A 24,434-nucleotide genomic window follows, 5' to 3' on the forward strand; every position below is an offset into this window, starting at 1 on the left:
GCAGCATCCGGTCCCGTACCAGCAGACTGAGAGACAGCTTCTTCCACCAGGCCATCAGACTGCTGAACACGTCATAGACACCTCAGCTTCACTACTGGAACTTTAACATTATGCACTCCATACTGTACAGTAACGCCACTGTTTTGCACATATCACATAACAGGGTTTTTCAAAGCTCAGTTCTGTTAGCTTCCACATGCCGGTTGTTGTGTGCTAGAAACAATGGCCACCAGGCCAAAGCAATGGTTTTGACTCGATCAGCGTTAACCCCGCCCCCTGAGTTTGATGGGTGAGGCTGACAGATAAAATTATTTCATGACGAGAGCCAGGCGTCAGGACTGCCAAAATGAAATAAATAAATATATCATTAAATAATTAATTAAATGTGTCAATAATTAATTAAATGTGTCAATAATTAATTAAAATGTGAAATACATAAATAATTAATTAAATGTGTCAATAATTAATTAAATGTGTCAATAATTAATTAAATGTGTCAATAATTAATTAAAATGTGAAATACATAAATAATTAATTAAATGTGTCAATAATTAATTAATTAAATGTGTCATAACTATTTATTTAATTAATTAATTCCAATTTTAATTAATTATTGCCACGTTTAATTAATTATTTAATGGTGTATTTAATTAATTCATTATGGCAGTCCTGGCGTTCCATAGGTTAGAAGTGTTATGGTGTTTACATGAAACTCCATTTTGAGTATTTTAGCAAACATCTGGCAGCGGTGGTGGAAATGTCCTCTATTTAGAACAGGAGGTCTTTTCTAACCACAGTGTCCCCTTAACAAGTGTGTTTTACTGAGTGGCCACACACTGGAGGTGAAACAGTGAAAGCATCAGTTTGAGCTCGGATGTCATTATGAGGCTGATGGACAGTGTCCTTGAAAACCTTGGGTTTTTCTGTGTCAGGCATATACATGCACCTTTTACTCACAGTCACTTTAGCTTCTTAGTATTGTCTTACTTTGGCTTCACTTAACTAGGTAAGGGTTAATCACTCTGTTTCCTTGCAGTTAGGGTGAGAGTTAGAACTGTATTTAACTGAAGGTGAAACAGAAAATGCTTAACTATGTGTGTGTGTCTGACACAGACAAACTCAAGGTATGTGAGAACACTGTCCTGACATCTGAGCTCAAACTGAGTCTTTCACTGTTTCATCTCCAGTGTTTGGCATACTCAGAAAAACACACGGGTTGAGGGGACACTGGTTAGAAAAGACCACTCGTAGTGGATTAAATACATTTCCACTGTAGCTGCCAGATGTTTACAATATTTGTTCTACTTTTCATACCCAGCTAAAGATCGCAAGCATCCCTTCTGGTTGTTATTGCAGTTCTGTTTGTACTTTGCTGTGTAGTTAATACCATTTACAGTGAGGAAAGTAAGTATTTGCTATTTTGCAAGTTCTCCCACTTAGAAATCATGGAGGGATCTGAAATTTTCAGCGTTGGTACATGTCCACTGTGAGAGACAGAATCTAAAAGAAAATTCTGGAAATGATAATGTATGATTTTATTAAAATATTTTTGTATATTACTGCTTAAAATAAGTATTTGAACACTTGCTTATCATGCAGATTTCTGACCCTCAAATACCTGTTATTCTGCTTTTAAACAGTCCAACTACACTCTGCTCATGATTCTAATTTAGCAGCACCTGTTTGATGCCGTTAGCTTTTATAAAGACACATGTGCACCCCACAATCTGTCAAAAGTGTTGCAGCAACATGAGTAAAACCAAAGAGCTTTCCAACGACACAAGAGACAAAACTTTAGACCTTCACAAAGCTGGAAAGGGCTCCAGAGCCACTGCCAAGCAGCTCGGTGCGCGACAGTGCGCGTGCACGCATGTGCGTGTGCGCGATGGAGCGCGTGCAGGTGACTGTGCGTACCCTCTGCAAGACTCCTGCAGGCGCCCCTGAATGGAAGAGGCTAATGTCTTCCTCGGACTGGAGCCCCACGTAAGATCTCAGCTCGTGGGGTGTCAGTGATGCTAAGAAAGGTGAAGAATCAGCCCAGAACTACACGGGACGAGCTGGTCAATGACCTGAAGAGAGCTCAGTAATACACTGAGACGTCATGGTTTAAAATCATTCATCACACTGAAGCTTCCCCTTCTTAAGCCAACCCATGTCCAGGCCCGTCTGAAGTTTGCCAGGGACCATCTGGATGATCCAGAGTCATGGGAGAAAGTCCTGTGGTCAGATGAGACCAAAATAAAACTTTTTGGTCTAAACTCCATTGTTGGGGTTTGGAGGAAGAAGAAGGATGAGTCTCATCCCAATAATACCATCCTACAGTGAAGCATGAGGGTGGAAACATCATGCTCTGGGCTGTTTTTCTGCACAGGGGACAGGACGACTGCACTGTATTAAGGAGAAGATAAACGGGGACATGGATTGTGAGATTTTGGGCCAAAACGTCCTTCCCTCAGTCAGAGCATTGAAGATGGGTTCTGGCTGGGTCTTTCAACAAGACAAAGACCTGAAGCACTCAGCCAGGAAAACCAAAGAGTGGCTCCGTAAGAGGCATTTCAAGGTTCTGGAGTGGCCTCACTAGTCTCCAGACCTCAGTCCAATAGAAAATCTGTGGATGGAGTTAAAAGTCTGTGTTGGCCCAAAACATGACAGATCTACAGAAGATCTGTGTGGAGGAGTGGGTCAAAAGACCTTCTGCAATGTGTGCAAACCTGGTGAAGAACTACAGGAACTGTTTGGCCGCTGCAATTGTTAACAAAGGCAATATTAATATAGTTTGACTCAAGTGTTCAAATACTTATTTTACAAAGAAATATACAAAAAACTTGTTATAAAATCATACATTGTGATTGCCGGAATTTTCTTTTAGATTATGTCTCTCACAGTGGACATGTAGCTATGATGAAAATTTCAGAGCCCTCCATGATTTCTAAGTGTGAGAACTCGCAATATATATATATATATATATATATATATATATATATATATATATATATATATATATATAAAAAATATTACTTCTGATTTGCCTCACTTCTCCGAGACTGCAGCTCAAGGTACATTTTCAATGCTGTACTCAAAGTTTGCCCAACATATCTTATGTAATGAGCTGGGATCTGTGAGTTAGTCTTGTTCAGAGACAAATCCAGTGAAATATGCAGTAACGTATTTTAACAGCGCACATCACGTATGATAACGATGCTCTCTTGTTTCATTAATGCCACTTGCATCTCTGTTTTTCATTGCATTAAAAATGAAATCAGACTTTACTATTAACACTACTATGCTGATTACGATAACCTGGGATTGTGTATAGAACAATATTACTAACCATCAGTACATTTTTACATGGTCGATTGTTAGTTGTTCCATTCCTAATTGTGACACTAATGCTTTATGACTAGTATTTTGATGCTTCATCAGTTTTGGCCAAGCAAGATTTGGCCTGTGCAAAATCTACATCATTTCCCAGTAAACTTATTACCCAAGGTATTGTTGACTTCATCCAGTTCAGCAGCATTGCCATGTGTATAGTTAGTATAATAGAACTGGCTGTCACTGTCCCCTCTGTGCCCATGGTGTTTGATTGGTAGGCAGAAAGCCTCTTTAAGCCCATACATTTATACTGTGCAATATTTTTTAGATGACCAGGGGAATGATGCCTGTGTGACTTCTGGTTCACCTCCTGTCCCTGACTCAGTTACTAAAGGTATGATATAAATCAGATGCCATGTCCATCACTAGGCACTATGTGCAGTCAACACCAACATCATGTGGTTAGACATTATATAACATATAAAGAAGCTGAATGTATTTTGTGCTTACCAAGCAGTGTGATGAACTATCATGTTAATGAAAACAATCAAACTTTAAATTTTATCAGGTCTACAGTCTATTTATTATCACACACAATTTGTTTAGACAAGTACCAGCTTGTTTTCACAGTTTTGAACACCATCTCTACCTACAAGTGCATCTCACATGATCTTTTTAAACTTCAAATTTGTTTTGTTTTATTGAACAGGTTTATGTGTTTCATCAAGGCGGTGTGTGAAGAGACCATGGTCTGAGGAGGAGATAGGAGCGGTGATGAAACATATGAAGCCTTTTATTGAAAACGGTATCACTGTCACCAACCAGCAGTGTCTGAAGTGCAAAGAAAAGGAACAACCTATCTTGGAGACGAGATCTATTCAAAACATTTGAGATTTTGTGCGCAACAGAGGACTGGCCTTTAAAAAAAAAAAAAAAAAAATGTTAAACACTAAATGCACTTTTTGACAGTCTGAGCCTTTACCTTTCTGGGCCTGATTTCAAGGTTAGTGTTCTCCATTCAAAAAGTATGTAGTTGACTTCACTGTGCTCACAGGCAGTGTTTGTTTTGATGTGTGGTTAGCCTGAGTCTTTTAATGCCAGGATTCACTTTTATTTTCCTTCAATAATTGTTACAATGCTGTCCTTTTAAGGAATTGATTATTGAGTTGGTTATATTAAATATAATTCAGTAATTCAACAAATGTGTTGTGTGTTGATATAAGTCTTATGTATAAGTCATGGTGTCAGCCCGACTCACCCCTGGTGTGCAAAGGTGCTGTTTTATTGGTCAGCCACTCAGTGCCAGTTTCTTCAGGACAATGAAAAACTCTATAATACATAGTTTGTTCTAGTTGATGCAAGCACTGTTGTGTTATGCTTCTAGTTGTTTTAATGACACTTTGACCACCTGTTAGTAGATCACAACAGATATGATCTGTGGTGTTTTATGTAAGCTTGTATGTCAGATTGTAATGCTCATCAGAGAAAACCAAAATATAGTCTTTTTATTATTTTTTAATTTATTCATCCATCCATCCATCTTCAACTGCTTATCCGAGGCCGGGTCGCAGGGGCAGCAGCCTAAGCAAATTTATTCAATTTTACTATAATGATGTATCAGTCACAGTCTTATAATACACCTTCTTTTCTAAGAAGGTTATACTTAGTGCATGTGTGAGTATATGTACAGTGAACTGGCTTTACACACCATGTGTCCTTTTAAACCAGATTTACTCACTGTGTGTGTGTACAGTGAACTGGCTTTACACACCATGTGTCCCTTCAGAACAGACTATACTTTGTGTATATGTATGATGACATCACTGACCTTGTACACCAGACTGTCCTTATAGACCGAGCTACAGAAAAGTCTCTACAAACCACCAGAATGTCTGAAAAAATAGCCTTTTTTATATCTCAGTCGAGCAAAGTGTGTGTGTGTGTGTGCCAGCAGCTGCTCTATTTATAGCTGCAACAGTCTGACAGCAGAGAGAGACGGACTAAAGAGGAGAGCGCAGGAAGTGAAGAACGGGGGTAAGAGAGAGGACACAGAGAGGTGGGGAGTCACTCCAACAGCTGATTGCTGCTGATAATGTCCACACCAACACTGGACATGAGGTGGAGATGCAGTGATGACATGGCAACAGAGGAAAGTAGAGGAGAGGATTAACAAAACGAAGAAGGAAGAAGACATCTGAGAGGAAACGAGCACAAGGAATGAAGGAAAGACAAAAGGAGACAAAAATGAGGACAGGTTACAAGAGAGGAGACAAAGAAAGGGTGGAGGGAGGAACAGTTGGGGAACTTAACTGAGCTGTTAATGAGCTATGAACAGAGCGGACCGTCTACTAACTGCAAGTTTGATCTCTGCCTTACTCCCGATGGTGGGAGGAGCATTGGAGTGAGTGAACGTTAGGCACGTCAGCATAGTAAGAAGGCCTGAATGGGCCCCGAGTGAGAGTCTGAGAGCTCAGACTGAGCAACAACAAGCTTAGAACTGCAAAAAGCTCCACTTCCAGTACACCAGAATAAGAAGCTGGTGCAGTGCAGCATTTGGTGCTAACAGGAAGTGACAAACTTCAATTTCAGCAGTAATGCAGCCGTGTCTGCTCTGGCATTTGCTCCAACCTCGCTGCATGTATAAGAGCAGTAGCAGGGTGGTGTTCCCCTCCATCAGTGTTACTGCATCAGCGGGGTTTTAGGGACGCAGCTGATTTCTTTTCCTCTGAAGCTAAAAGCAACACTGGAGCCCTCATGCTTAAATCTGCCTGTGATGGAGTCAGACAGCAAGTGTCCCTACATGGAGATCACTAATCCAGTCACCAAAATTCATTTGTGCTATTACTGAGAAACATTTAAAATGATTTATGGAGTCAGTGCGACCACAGCGACAGACTGATGGGAAACACACCGGGCTGAAACAGGCTGAACTACATCAGCCTTTGAGTCGTGCAAAAGGTTTCACCTTGGGAAGCCTGAAGTAGCTGCTAAATGATGCAGACATAACGGCCTCTGGTTGTGACATGTGGTTCAGGCGCAGGGTTCATAACGCACCAACAGCAAACTGCACTTAAAGTTGCAGGAGACAACTTTAAGACTTTTCACACTTAGCGAGGGTAAGTGGGATTACTGCCACTGTCACAGCGACCTCATCGCGTTAGCACAGACTCAAACCATCAGCATCACAAAGCAAAGAAGGGAAGGGAAGGGCCGATGAGGGGAAGGAACCAGCTTAAAGAATGTAATGTAAAGTTATGACAAGAGCCACAGTTCTTCACTAGGTTAGAAGATGAAAGATTTATACCAGTGAACATTTGCACTGACCACCCTGAGAAATGCCCAGTTTGAGCCAATGACAGCACTTCATGGTGGGAGAAAACAACTCCTGAGAAAAATCACGTGAGAGAAGTGCTTTGACCAAAACACAGTGGAAGTGTTGGTCCAAACAGGGGACGTCCCGTCCTACTGTCTCTGTGAGACACAAGATCTGTGACGAGGTCACAGAGACATCCTGCAGCAGTTCCCAGCCAACAGCAACGGCAGCACCTCTTTCTCTACTCTTTGATATTGTTGAAGAGTTCCTGTCTCCAGACTGTTGATGTTATACACATGCAAAGCTGCTGCTGATGCCTCAGAACTGAGGTTTGCAGCAAAATCAAGAGATCCAGACAGAGGCGTTGATCCATCACTATAATGTAATGCTGTTGATGTCTGCTTAAACACGCTGCTGCGGCAGGTCCAGTCCGTGTCTCTGAACGGCACAGCAGAGCTTATTCAACAAGTCACTAAACAGTGGTTTCATTTACTATTGTTATTATGAAGGTTAGGTTTGAACAGCACATCGAATTCTGTCTTCTGTCCTAAATTAAGATTTTCTGGAAGATGCAGACACAGGCATTGGCAAACAGAACAGGACGGTGAAAATGAGGCTGATGGGAAATCAGAGCCAAGCACACATGATTATTCTATCGCCCGACATCATGCAATCAACTTCACAATGTCAGATTAGTGTAAAAAAGACCTTTCCCAGTGCAGACACAGTAGATTTGCTTTTTCTGGAAGACGCCAGGCGTTGGCAAAGCGAAGAGGACTGTGGGAAATCCGACTGTAGGGCTGTTCCAGTGGAAGATCCCGACTTGGAAAGAACAAGCAGCAGCACTCCTGTTCTCCTACACATAAATGTAACAGGGCTACAGTGACTCATCAGGTGAGTTGGTTACAAAAAGAAAAGCTTTTGCTTTGATGCTTCGTTTGAAGAAACTCTACAGAGCTCACCACGTTAGCGCAACATTTGTGACTAAAAAGCGTGCGACATCAAAGCCAAGCAGACTCCAGTTTGCAACAGACACCAACAACAACAGAGCAGATGCTGCCCTAGCTTAACAAGGAGTCTGTCTGCACACTAACGCAAAAGGCAAAGAGGCGGAGTCATTACCGTGAGCCCACGTGTAGCTCCTCCCATCCACCATCGATAGTTTCACTCAACAAAAAATCTCCATTAAACTGTGGGCAGCTGTGGCTACACCTGCAGCTGCCTCCACCCGTGTGAATGTGAGAGTGAATGAATAGTGGAATAGTACAGCGCTGTATAAATGCAACCCATTATTATTATTATTATTATTTTTGCATTTAAGACAATATTTTCTTCACAAACTCTGATAAAATCTCACATAAACACCATGAGAGGGCAGTTAGTGTACGCACTGAAAGTACTAAAACCACCGAGCCGCTCATTTTACAATCCTCTGTTGTTGCTCTTTTGAACATTACTGTTGGTCTTTAATGAGACAGAAGCTCTTCTTATTAATGGATTAATGAAATATACTGATTATTGCAGTGCTTTTGCACTGGTTCAGGGTTATTACAGCAGAGCAAAGCAATGGGCGCTCAGCAGAGTGTTGGGACTCCTCCAGGTGACGACCTCCTGAAGCTGGTTGTACAAAGCTGCAGACAGCATGAAGTCATAGCTCTGAGACAGTCACTGCTGCTCCTCTGATGACAGTCAATCCTTGAAAGAGTCATAGCTGTTCACTGCTAAGCTACAGTGTGTAGTGTGAGTCTGTGAGACGTAGCATCAGCAAGTCATGGATTGAAAGGCCTTTACGATCAATAACATAAAGCTGTGTGGAATAAAAGCTGCGCTTACTAAAAGTCTCCTAGAGATCCTTTTCCTTTCTTCCCCTTGTGCCGTTCTCCTCGTCTTCACTCTTGGTAAATGTCTTCATTCACAGACAGCAGTGGCTCTTCTCTGCCTCACGGGCTTTCTTGCTCTTCTTCTTCGTCGCTGTGTGATTGCCGTCTTTTCTGAAACTCAAAGGCTCCACAGTAGCTCCGCTCAGCGGGGGCTCTGGCACTTCAGCAGGCCGAGGATAACGGGAGGCTTTTGTTACTGACTGCTCCGACGAATCAACACGGGTGCAGAGTGGAATAGTGTGAATGTAAACTCCACTCTGTTCACTCAGTCTTTGCCACTTCATGACCTGTTTTCTTCCACTGACTGGCACACAAAGTCAAAGTGTTCCCAGTATACCCAGCATGTTGTTACCTGTGGTCGGGGGTGTCCAGTCACCAAACACTGCAGCTCTAGAGTCTCTCCCTCTTTGATAGTGTACACCCTCTCACTGTAGCGCTCCTCCTCCACATTACAGGCCTGACCAGAGTGCACGATTCGCACTGTAGGGGGCGCTGTGAACAACAACACAAATACAAAAGGTTAATATACAAGAGTCGTCTCTGAAAACACATCTGCATGTGTGTGTGTGTGTGAGATGTTTGGATCCATCCATCTGAGCTCATGTGACCTCCTGCCTCCTCCTGTCATTATCACTCTGTCCACATGATGGCACTGCAGCAACCAAATATGCTGCTGCACAAGCCAGCTACACACACTTGTTCATGGACTGCGTATGAGGTGTGTGGTTGGTGGAGCCAGACAAGCTGGTCCGAGTATTTCAGAAACTAAATCTACTGGATTCCCAAAAAGAGAAAACATCCACCGCTCTGGGCAGAAGTGTCGGAACGAGACAGAAGGAGAGCACAGCTGGAGGAAATCAGAACTGACAGACAGAGAAGCAAAACAGGATTTACTCAGATGAGACACAGACCTTCAAAGTAAAACAGGAAGTATAACACTGAGACGCGGACTAGACACGGTGGAGACAGAGCAGCTAAGAAACACAGAGACATAAACCAGAGAACTCTATAAGAACCAAAAGCCTAGAGATGATAAGTAACACACAGAGGGAAATACCAGGCACATAACACACAAACTAGACTCAAGGGAGTAACTAAAGACCAACAATGAGAACATAACTCACGATACAAAGTGACAAAAAGCACAGGAAACTCAAAACACAAATATTGTTGCTGACCACGCCCATCCATTTATGACCATGCCATTGCTACAACGCTCCACACCACCATCTCTCACCTGGAAGTGCAGGGCCGTTACGCCAGGCTGCTCTTTGTTGACTTTAGCTCTGCTTTCAATACGATACTCCCGGACAGACTAATAGTTAAACTGCTGGAAATTGGACTTCCTTCCACCACCTGCCGCTGGATCAGAGACTTCCTCTCAGACCGTGTACAGAGAGTTAGAGTGGGGCCTCATCTTTCCTCAGCCCTCAGCCTCAACACCGGCTCTCCACAAGGCTGTGTACTGAGTCCCCTACTGTACACTCTGTACACACATGACTGTGTTAGTTCCCACCCAGACAACACAGTCATCAAGTTTGCAGATGATACCACTGTGGTGGGGCTCATCTCAGGGGGAGATGAGACTGCATACAGAGCTGAAGTTCAGAGGCTGTCAGATTGGTGTGCAGACAACAACCTGGACCTCAATACCACCAAAACAAAAGAACTGGTAGTTGACTTCAGAAGGAGGAAGTCCGAGCTGCAGCCTGTCAGCATCAACGGGGAGTGCGTGGAAAGGGTCTCCAGTTTCAAGTTTCTGGGTGTGCACATAGACACAGACCTCCAATGGAGCTCTAACACCTCTGCGATCTTAAAGAAGGCCCAACAGCGTCTCCACTTTCTGAGAATCCTCAGAAAAATGGACCTGAAGAAGGAGCTGCTGACCGTCTTCTACCGCTGCTCCATTGAAAGTGTGCTGACATATTGCATCGGTGTGTGGTTCTCCAGCTGCACCACAGCACACAGAAAGGCACTCCAGAGGGTCATCAACATGGCCCAAAAAATCATTGGACATCCTCTTCCCTCCCCGAAGGACCTGTACAGCACTCGCTGTCTCAAGAGGGCACGCAGCATCCTACGGGACTGCACACACCCAGGACACCGGGTGTTTAAGCTGCTGCCGTCTGGCAGGAGGTTCAGGCTGCTGAGGTCCCGAACAAATAGACTCAAGGACAGCTTTTACAACAGCGCAATAGCCCTGATCAATGTAAATAGCTGACCTGACTGGATACCTCCCTGGACTTTTTAGGGGGAGGTAACAATGTTTAAAACGATAACAATAATATTTATATTTATAACAAGGTGCAATAATAATTAATGTGCAATAATAACAGTGTGCAATACACATACACTTATTCTTCTTTTTTATACTAAGTTAATATACTGTGTTGTGTTGTTTGTTACGTTGTGATGTGTCATATCGTGTCGTGTTGTGTTATATGTAGTGCCGACGTAGGACAGTTTTTCCAATTTCATTGTACTACTGTACTATGTATGACTGTGCAATGACAATAAAGAGTTATCTTATCTTATCTTATCTTATCTTACCAAAGTGTTCCCATGTAGCACGACAACGTGTCAGAATCGTCTTAGGCTAGTGGAATAGTAGATCATGGATGTGCTGAACAACACGCATGATACTTTTCATGTGAGTGTGGACCAACATGTCTGTGCAGTGATGTCGCAGTCAAAGCACGACTTCCATACTGCAGCAGCAGGTGAGGGTAGAAATGATACCGAGGATAAACTATGGACACAAAGTTTCAATATTTATTTTAAACATTTAAATGCTACGGGAATATCATCACGATTTATTTCATAACTTGTGCCAACATGTGCATCAGTCTGAATGAGTCTTTATCAGTGGGCAGCTGGTGTATTATGGTTCCTATAGAGCAGGAAGGTTGCTCAGCACAAATAGTTAACTGGGGATTTTTATAACATGTAGACAACAATGGATGCAATTTCTGACAATTTATCACAATTAACTGCCAGAAACAGACTGCATGTAACTGCCTCTTAATTCAATAGCAGCTTTTGTCTCATGACAACGTTTATGGTAAACATTAGTCCCACTTTGCAGCACAAAATATCTCTGAATAAAGATATTGAAAGTTCAACTTAAGGTTTAACTTAAGGTTTAAGGTTTAAACTTTGGTATTTGAATAATCGAGTTTTTTCCTCCTGTACAACTTTAACCATGAAGATTACAGATTTGCATTTGCACACAGGACCAGCAGTCCATGCACATTGTGCACTTGTGCAGAGCTCTCCAGGTCAAGTCTCATTTTTAAAAGGTAAAAACAAAGCAATTAAAGGAAAGTAGAGATCAAGCAAAGAGTGGAGCAATCTGCTAGTATTTACAATATAAAAAAGATGTATTTACATATATACAAAAACACTGGACAGGGTGGTGATACAAGTACTTACTGGTGGGAGTTCAAATAGTATATTATATGTAAATAGTGTAATAGTATTGCACACAGTGAAGGAGAGCTGTTGTGCTCAGTCCCAGCTCCATACGTATGATGGACTTCACAGTTCATGATTCACAGATATAAAAGTCCTTATCTTATACAGGGGCTGCCCCTCAATGCATCCCCTGTCTAACAAACGCCTTTGTAACTCCTCCCCACTGACTTCTTTCCTCTGATTGGCTGCCTCATTATCACAAGGTTCAAAGAAGAGGTGAGAGCCACCTGTGCTCACAGGCAGATGACCCTTTCAGGAAGAATTTCTGTAAATGGCATCATACAGATCCAAGAGCAGAAAAAATGTCTGAAACAGAGTTTTTACAACAAGGTGGATCCTGAGCTTTAGCTCGTTCACCCACGTAGCAGACAGGTCTCTCAAGCTGGCACTTCTGACTGACCGGTGTCATGGCAGAGTGTCTGTCAACCAGATGCAGGTCTGGCAATGATGGCACTGTTTGTGTTGCTATTTTCCTGTTTTAGTTAGAAGACCCAAATGCCATGTTGCAATGCTATACTGCTATGGTAGCCAACGTTTCAAATGCAGGTTTGAAAGGTTTGTGACTGTACACTTTATCCAAAATCTAGTGAGGATTCACTCATGTTTACCACTGGGTGGCTGTAGCTCAGGAGGTAGAGCGGGTCACCTCAGAGGGTTAGTGGTTCGATCCCTGGCCCCTCCAGTCTGCATGTCAGGAGTGTGAATATGTATGAATGTAGTTAAGAAGCACTCAGTTTAGAGAAAATGTGGCATGTTGTATAGAGCACTTTGAGTAATCTGGGAGACTAAAAAAATGCTGTTCACTGTGTGAACAGAGATTCGTCATGTGACCTTTGCACGATTGTGTTCCCGCACATGATGTTATTACATGGCTTGATTAGGTACACATCAGGCTGACATCTGATGTGTGGGCCACCTCTGGCAAACCTGATCTGGGCGACCAAACAGCTTTTTATGTGAAGACGAACTTAAACTCTCACTCATCCTTTATATAGATGACTTTGAGATATGCAACCCTCTGGGAACATCCCGCAAGAAGCATAAAGTCACAGCTGTGTATTGGGTGTTTGCAGACATACCTGCCACATTGAGATCTACACTGACTTCCATTTACTTAACCATTTTATGCAAGGCAAATGATGTCAACCAGTTTGGCTATTCAGAAGTTTTGGACCCACTGCTCAAAGCTTTGAAGTCCTTTGAAGATAATGGTATTTTTGTTTCAAGTCTGGGCAAAGTGGTCAAGGGCACTGCACTTGCTGTAGTCGCTGACAATCTTGGCGCTCACTCAATAGGCGGGTTTGTTGAAAGCTTTTCAGCTTCACATTTCTGTCGCTTTTGCATTGGCGAAAGGTCACAGATCCAGGAGCATGAAGTAGGAGAAGGACTGTTTCCTCTACGGACTAAGTCCAACTATGCCATCCATGTCAAAGCAGCACTGTCTGATCCTGCAGAAGCTCACCACTGTGTCCAATCTCAGACAGACTCAGTCACTTTCATGCTACATCAGGTTATCCCCCAGATGCTTTGCATGATTTGCTTGAAGGGATTGTACCTGTTGAAATTTCACTCTGTCTTGATGTGTTAATCAGGAAGAAATACATATCTCGTGAGCAGCTCAACCGTTCCATCCGTTGCTTTCCTTACAAATGGAGTGACAAAACAAACTGTCCACAACCCATTGCCCCAAATTTCACAGCGCGAAAAAGTGTAGGAGGTAATGCACACGAAAACTGGTGTTTGTTGAGAATGATACCACTCATGATTGGTGACAAAGTACCAGAAGATGAGCCTGCTTGGGAGGTTTTGATGACCCTGAAAGATGTTGCTGAGCTTGTCATGGCTCCTCTCCACACAGATCACACAATAGGATACATACAAAGTAAGATCTCAGAACACCGTTACAGATATTTAGAAGTGTTCCCAGAGGAGAAACTGAGACCAAGACATCACTTTCTCGAGCACTATCCTTTGCTTACAACTGTTTACGGGCCACTTGTACATTTCTGGACTATGCGATTTGAAGCCAAACATCGATTCTTTAAAAGGATTGTGAGGCAGACTGGGTGTAGAAACATCCTCATGACAATGGTGAGAAAACACCAATCGATGATTGCGTATCATACCCACGATTACAACCACCAAAGGCCAGCACTGTCAGTGTCCCAGAAGACTCCAGTGGCAGTCGATGTTCTAAAAGACAGCATTAAGGAGTCCCTTGCAAGGAAGTTCTCCAGGGAAGACTTTGTGAACATGACAAATAAAGCAACCCTTTTAGGCACAGACTATAATATTGGCATGATGCTGCCGTTTGGCTCAACAGGAGGCCTACCTGACTTGGCAGAAATCCATCAAATAGTCATTGTGCACAGAACTCCTGTGTTTGCTCTGAAGTTGCTTAGAGGCTGTGAACACCTGAGGAGTTTCAAAGTAGAGCCCACAGGAGAGACAGAAATCCTTAAACATTCTGAACTGAAAGAAACATGGCTGCATACAATACAGCAGATGGCCGTATGGTGTCCCTTAAACACTTCGTTTGCACATCAGAGTAAGTGTAATGGGTTGATTATTTCTGTTATATCAAATGTTTGTGCACTTATTGAAATTATTGAAAAAATATATTATTTTACCAACAACTATATGGGCGGGCGTCCTGTCTTATTTGTTTATTGTAATGTTTATTTAACAGGAACAACACATATAACATTGAAAAAGAAAATGGAAACGTGATGCATACTTAACCCTCCTCTATTCTATTGCCCTTATCTCCCAATCAAAAATTATTTATTCCAAATTCTACTGAACTAAATCTCTGCTTTTATTTCTCTGGCAGAAGATAATGAAGAAAATATATGCATGTAAGCTTATCAACTATTAATAACCTGTCTCAATTTCTTTTCTTTCTCTGTCTCTACAGCTGAGGAAACACAAACCAAACAACAATGGCAGTCCAGTTAAGAGTCGTTTTAGAAGAACACAGCATTCATAAGTTGACACTTCCAACAGGAAGTCCTAATACAGTGGACGGGGATACATGGGGAATTTGGACTGCTATACCAAGACAAAGACTTTGACAATCAGTTTTTCAGTGTCATCTCGACTGCTGACTTGTATGACAAGGCCACTGTTAAAGTGATCCTTAAAGAGCCAGTAATCACCCTTGACTTACAACCAGCATGTGAATCAGGATCATCATCTGCATTGACCTCTTCGACTTCAGTGAGCACCCATCCTGCAAGTACTACTGAAACGGACATCTGCCCTGCCAATCATGATGCACCCTCACAGGCGTCCGACTGCGCATCGTCAAGTTCCAGTGACACCATCATTCTCCCTGATTCATGTCGCCCTGCTGCGTGGCCAGTGCCATTTCAAGTACCGGAGTTTTCCCGAGACATACAACTAATCCTCGCTGAGGCAAACAACTCATATCGCAACACTGGAAGACCTTTCATGGATGCCAGTGTTAAATCAGCAACAATGCAAGACCTTGCAAAAGTAATTTTTTCGTACACTGCTTACCCAACCAATCAGCAGATCCTCTCAGTGGCTGAAAGGATCTGCTGATTCAAAGTTTGTGTGTCTTAAGGAGCCAGGATCATTTGCCGGCTTATATGGCTGGCAGCAGCGCATAGAAAACAAGATGCACAATTACCGTGCCAAGCTAAGATCTCGAAAATTTTCTTACCCAGAAATTGAAATTAATGCCTTAAAAAGGAAGCATCCAGCTGATGCAGTGCCATCAAAGAATGTAAAAAAGCCAAAAAAAGCAGAGGTTAATTATCTCCCTCCGCATCCTACTGGAGAAACCCAAGAGACACTGGAGAAAGAGAGGCTGGAATTAATTTATGAAATAACAAAGAAAAACAACGCAAAGATAATTGCAGAAAAAATGAATAAAACGTTCTCTAGCCGAAGACTTGGAGTGGTCAGCCTCTGCCCCTCTGTGGGTGAGTTAAAAGAAAGGTGGCCAGCATTATTCACTGAGGCTCAGGTGAGTATGTGAGATAACTATTCCTATCCACCAAAAAACAAATGTCAAACAAATGTCGAAGAGTTCAGACGCATCACCACAGTTTCTTTGGTGGAGACATTCATGCTGAAACTTGATGAGTACACACCAGGTCTTTTGCAGTTTATGCCTGCCAAAGGAGGAGCTGCTGGTTCCAAGATGAGACCTCTGCTGGACACTTTGAATGACCTATGTTATTTGACTTTTTTCACAAATATGTAATTATGGAGGGCTGCAGTGGGTAGCAAGAAGGTCCTGGGTTCAACACAACATCATGGCTGAGGAGGATCCATCAGATGTGTCCGTTGTGATTGAGGGAAACCAAGTGATGGAGGGATGTGGAAGCCGAACAAAGGCATGTGTACTGCTGATGGGACTGATATATGCCCTCAACCTTGAATATCCGAAGGAGCCGAAGAACACATCTGACACTTTTCAAAAACTGTTTTTTGGAGCTTGACGGGGCCAAACTACTGAACAAGGTCCACGGCCTCAAAAATAAGCTCATGCAATGCACACACCTTTCCCCTCTTGTTCCCAGAGGACATAGCTTGATGGAGCTGTAATTTTTCTTCTGACAGCAAGCACAGAAACTATTGCATGTTGGTGTTAGTGTTCTGTTCTATCTATCCATATGTTTGATAACATACATGCACAGAAACAACTTGTAGAGTTTCTGTGCTTTTGGCTTTTAAAATGGACTGAGTGGCCTTTGAAAGTGTTGTCTGCATTAGCTGTTGTGTTGCACGTTATTCTGTGTTTTTATGGAATAAAAACATTGAGATGAGGAACCATTTGAATGTCTTTTTCTTTTTTTGGGGGGGGGGGGGGGTACATTTTACCTTATATGAATAGGTAATGTTTATCAACTGATAATAATTAAATTTTATTACTAATTATCAGGTATTACCAACTAGCAAACGAGATAATTTTACCTAATTTCAATGATTGAGTAGCTGTTGAATAGATACGTAAATATGGGGTAAATTTTACCCAATTTAATTATTTCATAGCTTTTTATTGAAGTTATTTTATACACAATATATTGAACTAAATCTACCCCAAAAAAGTCAATGCAAACTGTTACCTCAGATTTACTGGGTAGATTCTATAGATGACTTCTTGCAGTGTATGAATGTCAGTAAAAAACAACAGTGTAAAAAATGAACTGTGTATTTATGTGAATATATTTATGCAGTTTGTGTTTCAGTCTCCGGGCCGTTGTCATGTCTCTGTCACTAAATTACTGCATGTGAACTGCTCAGCCACTGACCTCTTATAAACTAATAAAAAGCAAGAAGAAGGTCTGAAGAAATGGAAGAGGCCTTTTCCTTTCTTACAGAGAAAGGAGGATACGTCTGTGAGGATGTCTGTGCTGTCAGCAGGCTATTTTCTCTTTTACCAACATCCTCCACAGTTTAACACACTTCATCAACATGGTTAAACTTTTCTTTCAGCAACTTTCTTCTGCTTCAAAGCGTCGTGTAAAACACGGCCCCGGCTCTGATCGGCTGCCTGACACACATTCATCGTTTGACTTTCTATTCTGAAACTAAAAAAAGCTCCTGTGTTGTTACTGAGCACAAAGGAGCAGCTGGCTTTGTTTTACTGAAAGCTCAAAAAGTGCGTCTGAACAGGCTGTCGGGGAGCTGTTAGCCTCGAACAGACGTCGCAGCCCGCAGGATGTTCTCTACCTGTCGTCATGGGAACCACACGGAGAAGAGGCAGCGTGGCATTTGAGTCCCTGAGATCCGCAATAAAGAGCACCGTCCTCTGACTGTTCAAAGCCTTTCTGCTGCATCCCTGCCATCTGACACACTGCAATAGTCCATTTAAGGACTAGAGGAAGAAGCTTCACACAATATCAGATCTGCAGGCCTGGTTATAGCCCTGCGTGTGTCTATATTATTCTACAGATGTATAACAATTAGCACAATTTAAATCACTGCAAAAATACTCACTTCAACGTGAGACCAAGAAAAGAAGCAAATTCTCACAGTTATGAACCTTTTTGCTTGAGAGAAATAGTGCACCATTAAAATGGGAATACATATTCACCACTGCAATAAAATCAAATCTTTGTGACTCGTTCTAACTCAGGAACTTCAGGAAGGACTCTGCTTCTTTGTTATCATCCAGGTTTTCATTGGCATTTCAAATCCTCCATCTATTTCACAGTAATGCTTTCAAATCCTTCACTGCTCTTTTACAAACAAATGTTGGCTCTTTCACAGTAAAAGTTGCCTCATTGCTGTGGCATCCTTGCCTTCACAGAAAGAGCCTTTAAAACCTTTGTGCTTTTTCACAGTTTCAAATTTTGTTTTCACAAAATAAATTTTTATTTACATTAGAGACTATTTTGATAGTCGACTAGTCACCGATTATTTTTGCGATTAGTCGACTAATCAGATCATCATCCATTGGACGTAAAACGTACAGCTTATTGCACCAGCAGCATCTGCTCTTATATAACTATCCTTAGCTTACAGCTTTAAGCTTTTAAGGTGCTAACTAAAAATAAAGACAAGATGATAGTTTATTAAATTTTATTGAAATTAGCAGATTGTTTCGGTGAAGTTTAATAAACTCCTTGCTATCTAAAATATAACAGGACACCGGAGTAAACTCTGGAGCATCTCACACTTCTGATAATCAGCTGTCTGCTTGAGGTTTATTCAGCTGTGTAAAAACTATAACTTTAATCTCAGCCAAACCGATTTACTCAGGAACAAATAAAACACTGAAAAAAGCCAAACAATAACATTTCAAGTTATCTCAGTGACTCATATATCATGTTTAACCTGAGTAGCGAAAGACGGCGGTGGGTTTGAAAACGATTTGCCCAGAGTCCGGTGTTCTCACGGCTCTAGTGAGCCTAGCCCCCGGCTAGCTATCGAGCTAGTGGGTAACAGACGTCTCCGAAAACGTCGGAGCGCTTTTGAAAATATGCGGTGTCTTGATAAACTGAGCAGATATTTGAGGTTTACACAGCTACATTCTCGCCTGAAAATATGTTAAACGTTTATTTTGTGACCCAGAAAGAATAATAAGAGTAATATTAAAACTAACTAGCTGCCGCCATTGTTGGAAACTGAGCTGGGCCGCGCTATGCATTCTGGGATAAGTTGGGCCACGAAGGACACACCCGACCCATCCTTCAAATCTGGGGAAAAGTAGGCTGCATTTGTCTGAGTCTTCGAATTTGGACAGTGTTCATTGTGTCGCTGTAACGTAATTGGCCTACAAATGCGAGCACAGGAGGATGCGGTTCCTGGACACAGCTTCTTCTTCTTCTTCGAGGTTTAACGGCAGCTGGCATCCTTGTACATGCAGTGCTGCCATCTTCTGTTTCAGTCTGTTATTACACTCTTAAATCCTACTACTTTGTCCTGCGTCTTTCTGGATCTTACAAAGCTTCAAACGACGCGTCGACTATTAAATTTTGATAGTTGACTAATTGTGGCAACAGGTGAAGTGTCTTGGCCAAGGACACAAAGACCGAGACTGTCCAAGCCGGGGCTCGAACCGGCAACCTTCCAGTTACAAGGCAAACGCCCAACTCTTGAGCCACGAGCGCCCCCACATTAACCAGCCAATCGTGGCATGCAGGCTGACGACGTCCTGGCCGAGCAGGAACTAGAGACGCACCTGGTACCAGGTACTGTGACCTATTGGAAAACCCTGAAAACCATGCTGAGCTGATCCGAGTAGGTACTAATGGAAAAGTGGCTCAGAGAGGGCTGGTTTCATGTTGGAGGGGAGGAAGATGAGACAAAGCAGAGCGTTCTCACTCCCGAGGCGTAACATGTCGACGTTTTGTCACGTCCGGCGGCGTTCCTGAGGAACGCGAAAGGAGACCTTCGGCGTTCTTATGGTACGCGGCGGGTTATGGCTGGAATCCAGTGCAATGACGCTCCCGCGGTAGTAGACGTTCCAGCCCTGTATTCCAGCCCTAAACCTAACCTTATCCCTAGCCCTGACCATAACCTTATTCCTGACCTTAACCAGGACTTTAATGATGTTAAATAGCGTGTTTCTAAGCGATTTGAAGAAAAAGAGCGAACATGTGTAGGTTCAGTCCAGACGGTTCTCATATTTCCTCTTTTTCCGAGGTCGTCATTTAGGAACGTGGTGGGTAGCCGAAAACGTAATATGGTGACGATTTGTCACCTAGCGTAAAATGTTACGCTTTGGGAGTGAGAACGGGTTGTACAAAGACACACAGCAACCTATGAAACTTTATTTCACGGGTCATAATCTTAAACATGTCGAGCTTCAGTTTGGATCTATATACTTCACTCTTCACCTTTTTAGCAGACAGGCCTTTGACTCGTCTTCTGTTTGCTACACCCATCCAATCCCTTTGTTTCCCTTAATGATTACTTTATTACAGGAACTGTTAGGAATGAAATGGAGCATCAGGTATGTCTGTATACAGATTCATTTGTACATTTCTTTTGGTCTTTGTTAATTAATAATATCTTTAAATGAGTGCTGTCAAAATTAACGCGTCAACGCAGGTTAAGCCGTTATCACGATTAACGCAATAAAATTTTTTAACGCTATTAACGCATGTGGAGTGCAGAATGACTCAAAATCCCTGAAAGGTCTCTGTCAGCGCATTTCGGGCAGTTTGTCCAAGTAGTTACCTTCGTACATGCGCAAATGGGCATCTGATCTGGCAGTGACGGGCAGCTGAACCAATCACATTGTGCAAGAAGGAATTTTCTTTTCACCGAAGCACTTCCAGCTTAAAATATCACACTGACGTGTCGGGATGCTGCTAGCACTTTGGCTAACGCATCACCCAGCTTGCGACAAACCAGTCACGGAGCATCGGGGACGCAGTAAGTCGACCTCGGACATATTGACTGACACCAAGTGGATTGCAACAAACTGCAGACCTGTTAATATCGCTGAGAACCTTTACACAGCTTTGGTTCCTCGTTTCAAGGACTTGAAGCCTCCAGAGTGACCGAGAGAGGAGACATGTTTACAGAGTTTTGTTAACATGAATGTTCAAGATGTTCAATAAACATGTTACGTGTGTATATTTTACCTTTGTCTCGAGTCTGTTTCATGCAAAATGAAATGTGATTAATATAGAATAAAAGTGAATGATATTTAATCGTGAATCAAAATTTAAAAAGTTGCATTTCACAGGAGAGAAGCTGTGCTAAAACTATTCAAATTCTCTTTGAGTTTAAGCATTTAACATTCTTTGTGTTTATTCTCCATTTATTTCATTATATTGCATAAATGTCTGATACAAGCTTAAATATAAAGTTTAAAAAGTGTAATTGGCTATATTGGGTTCCAAACTAAATCACTAAATATATATAATCAATAACTTATTATTCCTTTTAAATAAAGCAGCATATGAGTTTCCACTCAGACCCTTCAGAATTCAAGTAACGAATGAATTTAGAGATTTGATGATGCCGCATCGCCTCCTCACCCGTGTACGAGAGGACTTTGTTGTGCTGGGTGAACACAATAAAAAGCCTACATTGTCCTGTACGTGTATACCAACCTGTCTTCGGGTGTGTTTCGTAGAATAAACACTAATCAAGGATTAGACTCCAGCTTTCACAGAGACTGAAAGAAGTGGGAGGCTCACCAAAGATTACATGTTATTATTACATGTTACATGTTATGAGCTCAGCTGGTTGGATGGCTGTATCGCTGAAGTTGTTCCCCATTAGAGTTTTCATATTCCCAGTAGTCCCTGTGTAGGTTTCAGAAGTGTGAGACAGCAGCCACGTGGAGTCCAGGTCAGACCTCGGGTGACGACGTGCTGCTCGGCTAATTAAAGTTGTGAAATTATAAATGAGCGTCAGAGAAAAAGGTCAGAAGGAAATGGATTTTTAATTGAGTGGTGCAGCCTGCAGACTGGACCACCGCCCCGGTGTGGAGCCAGTTGCAAGCCTTGCAGGTACAATTGTGGTGCACTGTTATCGAGGAGTGTGCTGCAGATATGCAGAGTTTCTGTGTCAGCAGCTGGGAGGCATCTTGTAAGTAGCACTTGATGTTTTTTATTTTTACACTTCACTTCTATTTTTGCCTGACCTGCTGCATCTGTGAGATACAGTACTCTGACTTGTGGGTGGATGTGCACAGTATGAAAACACTGAGAGTCATCAAAGAGGGCTTGAACATCTCTAACTGAGCTCCAGTGCAAAATGCACTCCCACTGCGTGAAACATGTGCCATTAAAACAAGCCTGAACCTTCAGCCTTCAATATCGTTGGCTCAGCAGGGACAGAAACTAAAGGTGAAAAATAACAGTTGCAGCCCAGAAAGACGTGAGAGGAAACAGGGAGAGGAGAAAGCTAAAGCACTGACGGGGCAAAGAAAGGAGGGAAGAAGACAACGATAAACAAAGAGGAAGAAATGATGAACGAGGAGAAGCAGCGAGAGGAAAGGGCAGCAGAGCGAGGTGAAGGTGAACGCAGCGATCAGTACAGTGAGGGGGTGAGGAGGTGTGGATAATCTGGTTGTCCTACTTTTTCCTCTCTATTCTATTTTTAGATTTTCATTTTCTTCCCATTATCCAGCCTCTGCGAATGTTTTCCTGCTGATGTCATCAAACACAGACACAAAACACTGCAAACCCCGATGGACCCATTCTGTCCCAGCATGCACTGCAGTCAGGCTTCGTCTGAAAAGACAGCAGCATGATGCAGGACACCTACAGGACCACAACAGCATCACAGGTGCACACACACAGACACAACACAACAGGTGTAAGTACGTTTATTTCCATGAATAAAGTCTGACTGCAGCCGGCTCAGTGACAACAAAGTTTTATGTTCCTACTCATCTGTACACCACAGGTCTGAAGTATAGAGTTTACAGATAGAGCTGTCTGTCAGTGGGCTCAGCAGGTACAACTACAGCTCATCACAAATGTGTCTAGAAAACAAGACAAAGGTCATTAATGTTTAATAATAATAACGACTGTATTTATAAAGCTCTTTCAAACACCGTGCTGTTTGAAGATAAAAAAGATCAACAAAAACAACCATAAGAACCAGGAAAAACAGAATTGGCTTTGAAAAGCTCCACACAGCAGGCCTGCTGCAGGCCAGGCAGGCAAAGAAGAGGAAACAGCTCCCAACAGTTTTTCTTCTGGCTTTAGGAACCTTTACAAGGCCAGTGTCCTGAGATCGGAGAGCACGGGAAGGAACATAGAGGTGCAAAAGAGAGATATGAAACCATTTAAAGCCTTGTAGCTGAGCAACAGGACCTTCATGTCTAACCTCACAAGGAAACCAGTGAAGAGTTTCCATCCAGTGCAGCTGCATTCAGTACCATCTGTAAAGCTCTAGAACTTTCTTTGGTAAAGCAGAAAGAAGAGCGTTACAATAATCAGTGTGTGGAGACACACATGCATGGACAGGACTCTCTGCAGTGTCCGGGGATAAAACGTTGTTGTGGTTTTAGCTGCGCTCCTCAGCTGATAAAAGGCCGTCCTTGTCTCTTTCACATGAGACTGGAGGGAGCGCGTCCAGCTTCTTTACCCTCACCAATGGCTCCAAAAACAGGCATCAGGCACAATGTTCTGTCCTCAGTGATTACTGGCCAACGTCTTTAGTAAAACAGTAAGAGTCTGTTTTACAGAGTGATGTTCTAGAGGCCTGTGCTATAAAGCATACCTACGCTGACACTCTTGGACCAACCTACAGTCAGCAGAACAAAGAAGGTCCAACTGTAATATAAGTTAAACTGATAATGCAGCCTACTCAGTCAGAGCACTGGTCTCTGTGTCTGAATGTGGCTTAGAGTAGAGCTGTGACTGGTCGGTGAGCCTGGACAAAGCAGTCGGTTTAAAGCCAAAAACAACAAAACAGCAAAAATAATGAAAACTGTCGGAGCCCCGACGAGCTCAGCTGCTGTGTGGCCCTGCTCCCTGAAACACCATTTTTAATTTGGGTTGCCCCTAAGACCAAACAACACTCGTGCCTACATTTACTCCGCTGACACGCGTGAACGCGCACACTGTGGGTATTTCCAGTTTTAATTGGCAATAAGCAGCCTGTGTGCATCGCCCTGTTTTAGCTGCGTCTGTTCTGCACATCATATAAATACATCTCAGCAAAGCTTCCTGTGATCAAGTTACATATTTGGTTGTCATGACACTACACTTGGCACACACACACTCACACACTCATGGGGTTGCTGCAGCTCAGGCGGTAGAGCAGGTCATCTACTGATCGGAAGGTTGGTGGTTCGATTCCTGGCTTCCCCCAGTCTGCATGCCAAATATCCTTGGGCAAGATACTAACCCCAAATTGCTCTCCGATGCATCCGTTGGAGTGTGAATGTGTGTGAATGTTCCTTAGACAGCACTTCGAATGGGTGAATGCACAAGTTGTGTAAAGCGCTTTGAGTGCTCAGAAGAGTAGCGCTACATAAGAACCAGTCCATTTACCATGAC

General features: G+C 42.6%; 1 protein-coding gene, 1 long non-coding RNA gene and 1 pseudogene across 2 annotated transcripts in view; 2 read left to right on the forward strand and 1 right to left on the reverse strand.

Annotated features, from left to right (window-relative positions):
* Positions 1-24,434, reverse strand: part of LOC146685309 (MAM domain-containing glycosylphosphatidylinositol anchor protein 2-like) — a 164,460-nt gene that overhangs the window by 108,509 nt on the left and 31,517 nt on the right. The window contains exon 2 of the mRNA XM_085441528.1: positions 8,861-9,000. Within this exon, the coding sequence (XP_085297654.1) occupies positions 8,861-9,000 (140 nt within the window). The remainder of the gene's footprint in view (positions 1-8,860; positions 9,001-24,434) is intronic.
* Positions 3,020-4,507, forward strand: LOC146685313 (uncharacterized). Its single transcript, XR_014916765.1, has 3 exons — positions 3,020-3,056; positions 3,644-3,709; positions 4,025-4,507. It is a non-coding gene; the product is annotated as an uncharacterized LOC146685313 (long non-coding RNA).
* LOC146685314 (uncharacterized) lies at positions 15,643-16,560 on the forward strand (annotated as a pseudogene).

This window comes from Copadichromis virginalis, linkage group LG19, assembly GCF_057382275.1.
Source record: "Copadichromis virginalis isolate Kocher_CV1m ecotype Utaka linkage group LG19, C_Virginalis_male_GT1.1, whole genome shotgun sequence".
In the NCBI taxonomy this organism is placed as follows: Eukaryota; Metazoa; Chordata; class Actinopteri; order Cichliformes; family Cichlidae; genus Copadichromis; species Copadichromis virginalis.